The sequence below is a fragment of the Fukomys damarensis genome, unplaced genomic scaffold, assembly GCF_012274545.1.
Source record: "Fukomys damarensis isolate Sample0158 unplaced genomic scaffold, DMR_v1.0_HiC HiC_scaffold_79, whole genome shotgun sequence".
NCBI lineage: Eukaryota > Metazoa > Chordata > Mammalia > Rodentia > Bathyergidae > Fukomys > Fukomys damarensis.
In genome coordinates this window covers 1-5,736 of record NW_022900991.1, presented here as the reverse complement: position 1 = coordinate 5,736, position 5,736 = coordinate 1, and the positions used below count along the sequence as shown (strand labels likewise).

The 5,736-nt window shown below is 37.9% G+C and overlaps 1 protein-coding gene across 1 annotated transcript; it reads right to left on the bottom strand.

The window, feature by feature from the left end:
- On the bottom strand, positions 1-5,367 carry LOC104864008 (acyl-coenzyme A synthetase ACSM3, mitochondrial). Its single transcript, XM_010626697.2, has 4 exons — positions 5,226-5,367; positions 5,019-5,118; positions 777-896; positions 1-163 (listed from the first exon to the last, which is right to left on the bottom strand). Exons 1-4 carry the CDS (start codon positions 5,285-5,287, stop codon positions 77-79), a joined length of 369 nt encoding a protein of 122 aa, XP_010624999.2. The 5' UTR covers positions 5,288-5,367; the 3' UTR covers positions 1-76.
- Positions 5,368-5,736: the final 369 nt, after the last annotated feature.

Sequence of the window (5,736 nt, the reverse complement as noted above, 5' to 3'; positions counted from 1 at the left end):
TCATAACCTATGGTTTCTACAGATTTATAGATGCCATGTTTGTTTTGTAGGTACTATAATGATTAATGGAATGAATTTAAACTCTTTTCCATTCTTTTTTCCTGAGTTCATTTCTTTTTATCTTCCCACTGATAGTCTTTGGTAGCGCTTCAATAAATTCTACCTGTTGGTATCAAGAAGAAGAAAATTAGTCCAGAAGTTTTTATCTTTAGATAAAACCAATTATATAATGGCTTTATTATGAATTCTAGGTGAAAGAAAGAGGACCCATTGGGGTTGGTTTTTGGTAAAACAAATATAAAGAAAGGGATATTATTGAAATTTTTCTTTTTCTGTTTTGTTTTGTTTTGTTTTTTGTTTGTTTGTTTGTGGCACTTGGGGTTGAATCCAAGGCCTTTGGACTGAGCTATATCTCCAACCCTTTTTATTTTTATTTTCATTTTGAGACAAGATCTAACTAAGTTGTCCAGGCTTGTCGAACTTGTGATCATCCAGCCTCAGCCCAGAATTCAGGGATTACAGATGTGTCTCACTATGCCCAGTTGCTTTTTCTTGGTTTTTAGGATTTACTACAAGTCCACTGAACCAAATGACCAAATAAATTAGATTGAGTGTTACTGTAGTCGCAACAATTCTAATTCTTATCTGTATGTCATTAGTTACATCTGGAACATTTTGTGTAGTGTGTTTGAGGAGAGTGTTCAGTGAAAAGGAAAAAAACACCTCAAGTTTTTTCAGAATGCTGAGTGGATATTTATCATAATTAGGATGCCTACCTTTCTGGGATATTTGTAAGGTGCCGTAGTTTTTTTTACATGCTCCTGAATCTCCTTTTTCAGTTGTTCTTGATCATGTGACTTGTAATCAGGGTTCACAACAATAAAAGCCTTTACTACCTAAAATAAATATTTGAAACATCAGAAAGATGAGTTGTATATTTTTTTTGTTTTGCTTTAGTATGTCGTATTTACTTTTCTGAGAATCTTCATGCTTAGTGGACTGAACCAGACGGTTAAATAGAGCTTGATCGGAACCGCTTAACTCCCAGACATCCTGATCTATACCTAGTACAAGAAAGCCTCCGAGACCCCTGTTTTGCTTATGACCTACATTTGACCCTCTCATCTAACTACAATTTGAAATCTGCTTTCTGACCTGTTTCTGATTATATCCGTCCCTGACTTTTCACCTCATCGTTTATCTCTTTTCATAAAGTTTCTTACAAAGTTGGCAATGCACTGAGCCTCTTGTGTAACAACACAGCCTGGTCTGACCTAGCTACTAGGACCCTACTCTCAAGATAGCCCTTATAAACAGTCATATTGGGTTTACCATATCCTGTTGAAGGAAACAGCTCACTGAGACCATGTTCTCTTTGAAGGGACTTTGAAGATTCCAAAGCCACTGTGTGTGTTCTGACCCACTTACATTGGCTCTAAGGAACAAGAGTGAATATGATAGTAGCCTAGTTCTCTAACCAGCAGAAGACAGGAAAAACTTCATCACTTTGTGCTCACACTTCCTGTTCCCCAAAGGTCATTGAAATGTTTTGGAAAATCCTGCCTAGAGTTTTGGAGAAGACAGAAAGGGTATACCTTATGTATAGCTCCCTTCAGAGGTGTATTTGGAGTTATGTCGATCATGTTCTCTCCTGAGACAGTGCCAGCCTTACCTTTCACTGCTTCCCATGGAGTCTTGACTCTAAATGAGTCTAAATGAGTTAGTATCTAGCACCTTCAGATCCAGATTACCAGCTATAGAATGATGCTTTGTTGCAGGGGCATAGTCCCATGAGTCCCCTCCAACTGTTGCATGATTAAATCCTGCCCTTAGGTGGTTGAAATACTAAATTTACAGTTTCATATGTGTAGCTTAAAGATACTGGCAGCATTTTCTGTATGCTCTGATCTGTGAGTCAGGATTGACTGAGAATGAATTATATGAAGCAATAAATCACTTAAGACAGCCATTTGGTGAGAAGTGAAGACTTGGCAGTTATAAGTTTTTCACGTATTGAAAACTTCACCAGTGAGCCACTTTTATGAGAAATTACTCATTTTTGTTTTTCTCAGAAATCCGTGAATGTTTCTAATTAACATGTGTCACGGGGCAGTTGTGCAGCCAAGTATGTATGAATATGGATACAGTTTTATCCTATTCATTTTTGACATTTTATAAAATTTATTTTAGGTAATGTTGGCTTTGTGACTTTCAACATTTTTATGAATTTAAAAAATTATCCTTGCATAATTTGAATGATTCAAAGGCAAACTATTTTTAGGACTTTGCTCACAGTCTTCAGAAACCATTACAAAAAAATGTTAAGGAACATAGTTAACATGGCTAATAGTATGAACTTAGAAGTCAGACAACCTGTGCTCAAATCACAGTTTGTTGTAAAATCTTGAGCAAATTAGGTCATCTCTGTGTGTCTCAGTTCCTTTTCCGTAAGAGTTGTCAGGGTTAATTGATACAGATGTAGGGTTTAGAGTAATACCTAGCACACGTTAAGTCATCAAAAATGATAGCTGTGGGCCAGGAATTTATCTCATTGACACCACTCCTGCCTTCAAGCATAGGTCCTGAGTTTGATCCCCAGTACTGCCCCCCCAAAAAAGCTCTTAGGTACAGTAGCAAAAGTACCAAGAGATAGGCTTTGATTTTTGCTTTTGGGTGTTTTTTGGGGGCGGTGTTTGGGTACAAGGATCAAACTCAGGACTTTGTGCATGTGAGGCAGGTGTGGTGCCACTGAGCTAAAGCCCCAGCCCTTGATTTTGTTTTTTAACCTGGAAGTTGAGATAAAATCTTGGATTTTTCTGGAAAGACTGTAGGCATACCATTCAATATGATAGCCACTAGCAATATGTGACTTTAAATTTAAATCAATTTCAATTAAATAAAATTAAAATTTCTCAGTCGCACCAGCCACATTTCAAGTGATTGGTAGCCATGCGTGGTTTTTGTATTGGATGATATAAATATAGAGCATTTCCATCACTGCATAACTACAGCAGTGAACTATGGCCTTTTTCAAATTCTCAAGAGGTGTGTGATCCAAAACATTTAGGAACCTAGTCATTTCAACAAATATTTCTCAGCTCTTTATTTCACATTCCAATGTTAAAACAATTTATAAATTAAATACTATTTTCAGAAATAACAATTAGAAAGTATCCATTCCTTTATCCCTATTGGAAATTCTGTTTTTAAAGAAAGCTTACAGAAAGAACACATTTTTAAAATTGTGAAAATGGAGTTAAATGGATAAAATAACTCCTTGTGAAAATAAATTTGGAAACAGAGTAACCATGTACAATTTCTAAAAGTATTAAAATGAGAAAGTCAACTGATAATGTTTTTAAAAATATCAAAATGAGTTAAATTATGGAGTAATTCATTTTAAATTTAATTGCATTTGGATAATTTATCAGAAAAAATGAAATATTTATGAAAAACTCAAACTGTGTTTAGCTGATAGTGTTAGGGAGTTTTAAAGTTTAAAAAACTGCAAGATTATTTGAAACAGCAGCACGAAAATGTACACACTATTGCAAGACTGGTAGATAAAAATGACCAATATTTGGGATATTGTCCTCAAGTCTTCATTTTATCTGCTTTTGATCACTCCTGGAACATACTGTCTAATCAAAGACCTGGTTCGTCCGTTAACCTGGAGAACAACCCAGCCTCGTTAGAATAGGCTTGCCCCCAGAAAGAAAAGAGCTGTCCTCATACAGCGCATGGCCGTTTTGTGCAGTGCTCACTTCATTTGAGATACCCACCCGCATCTTCTACCAGGAAATATTGCAGCCCACCAGTGTTGGGAAAGTAAACTGGCCAAACTTTTCCCTTTGCTGAGGCTAATCTAAACTGTGTCCCAAGACAAGCACCTGTTCAGGTGTATAAAACTGATGGTAGCAAAGCGGTGTGGTAGACACTGAGATTCCCGAAACCTTGCCAGTGGAGAGAGTGAAGAGACAAACTTCAGTAATCACTGATCTATTCTCTGCTCTCATCTACCTGCAATAGGAAATAAGAGCTTTCATCCTAGCAGCTTTCCAGACTAACACATGCCAGCAAAACAATGTTGGGCCATTCAGAAAGACTTATGGGTTCTCTGGCATCAAAGATCCAGTTAGGAGACTCAGTCCTGGGGAGAGACCCACCCTCACTGTGCATGAAGACACACTTCTCACTCTTGCCTTAATGACTTATTCATCCCCTAAGATTGAATACCTTGAACCCTGTCATGTATCTGGGGCCTTGAGCCCTATATTCGGATTTGAGATAAGAAACTTAAATACATGGAAGAGGAAGTCCTACACTTGCACTGACACCACTATCATCTCCAAAATTGGTTCAATATTAGAAGGGATGTGGGTTGGAGAAATATTTGTGGGAGCAAGTAGCCCACCTCAGATAAACCCTGGAGGCATGCTGTAGACACACCTGCAAAATCCAACAGACTTTGCCTGGCAAAAGTGGCCTGGAGCATGGCAATGGTACCTTTAAGCCCAAACTACCATGTGGTCACCCACAATAGTGGGCGTTCAGGACTCTGCTTATTCCCTGAAACTATTACTTATCTGCCTACCTAGCCTGCTCATATTTGCCTCTGTTTCTGCCTCTGACCTTCCTCTCACCCTTGATACGCAATATTGGCTTATCCTCTTGTGCAATATAAGGAACTATTGGTTTCCAGATCAAGTAACAACTTGATCCAGTTGACCTCTGTAGCCCCATCCTGGAGTGAGCAGTGCTGGCATCCATCCTGTCTTTGCTCCAGCTCTTCATTGAAGGGATTCAAATTCATTCTAGTGTATACCTTTCAGTCTTATTTGTAGCAGTTCCTTCTAGCTAGCATATTTCTGTCTGACTTGCATTTAGTCAAAATTTTTTATCTCACTTGTACATTTGGTAAAGAAAGCATTTGTATATTTCTTTTAGCAAAGTACTATTTAACAGTATGCATTAGATTGCCAACAGATTATAAAGTTGAGATGAATAAGTTCTTTTACCTCTCCTCTAATGGGGTCTGGGCTACTGACAACAGCAGACTCTGCAACTGAAGGGTGCTCCATCAGGGCACTTTCTACCTCAAAAGGTCCAATTCGGTAACTGGGAAGACAGCAGGAATTTATAAGGGTGAGTTAGATATTCACTGGAGAATTCTGATGGTCACTTAGCACAGGCATATGATATGTACAGATGAAGAAGAAAATTACCCAGAGGATAATATGACATCGTCGGATCTTGCAACAAACCAGAAATACCCATCTTCATCCATATACCCTCTGTCCCCAGTGATGTAGAAATTGCCTCGTAGAGTTGAAGCTGTTTTTGAAGGATTATCCTGCCAAAACAAAGGGCTTTTGTTAATATTATTTTGAATGTGACTCTTTGGCTCAGTTGGATGCCTAAGTGTTCCAAGAAAAAGAAAAGTGCGGCTCCCCTGAGAAGTCTTAGAATGAAAAGGAGCCTGAGTGTGAAACGGGTGAAATTTCAGCATGGATCTAGCCTAATATAAAAAAAGGTAAACTGCAGTTACAAAGACTAGCCACACTCTTCCTGAGAATTTTCTTAGATTACAAAATAAATGTTGCAAGAGTTCAGAACTCAGCAATGTATGCTAACTCAAATCTTTTGCTGTTGATTAAAACTAGTAGGAAGAGCGATAAGTGAATACTCAGTTTAAAAAAGGCACTGACCCCTAATAATTCAAAGAGATTTACTTAA

Coding starts and splice junctions, on each gene's coding strand:
- LOC104864008 (XM_010626697.2), bottom strand. CDS start 5,287: ATGGATGAAGATGGGTATTTCTGGTTTGTTGCAAGATCCGACGATGTC. Junction 897..5,018: donor CAGACCCCATTAGAGGAGAG/GTAAAAGAACTT, acceptor TATTTATTTTAG/GTAGTAAAGGCTTTTATTGT. Junction 164..776: donor CTTACAAATATCCCAGAAAG/GTAGGCATCCTA, acceptor TGATACCAACAG/GTAGAATTTATTGAAGCGCT.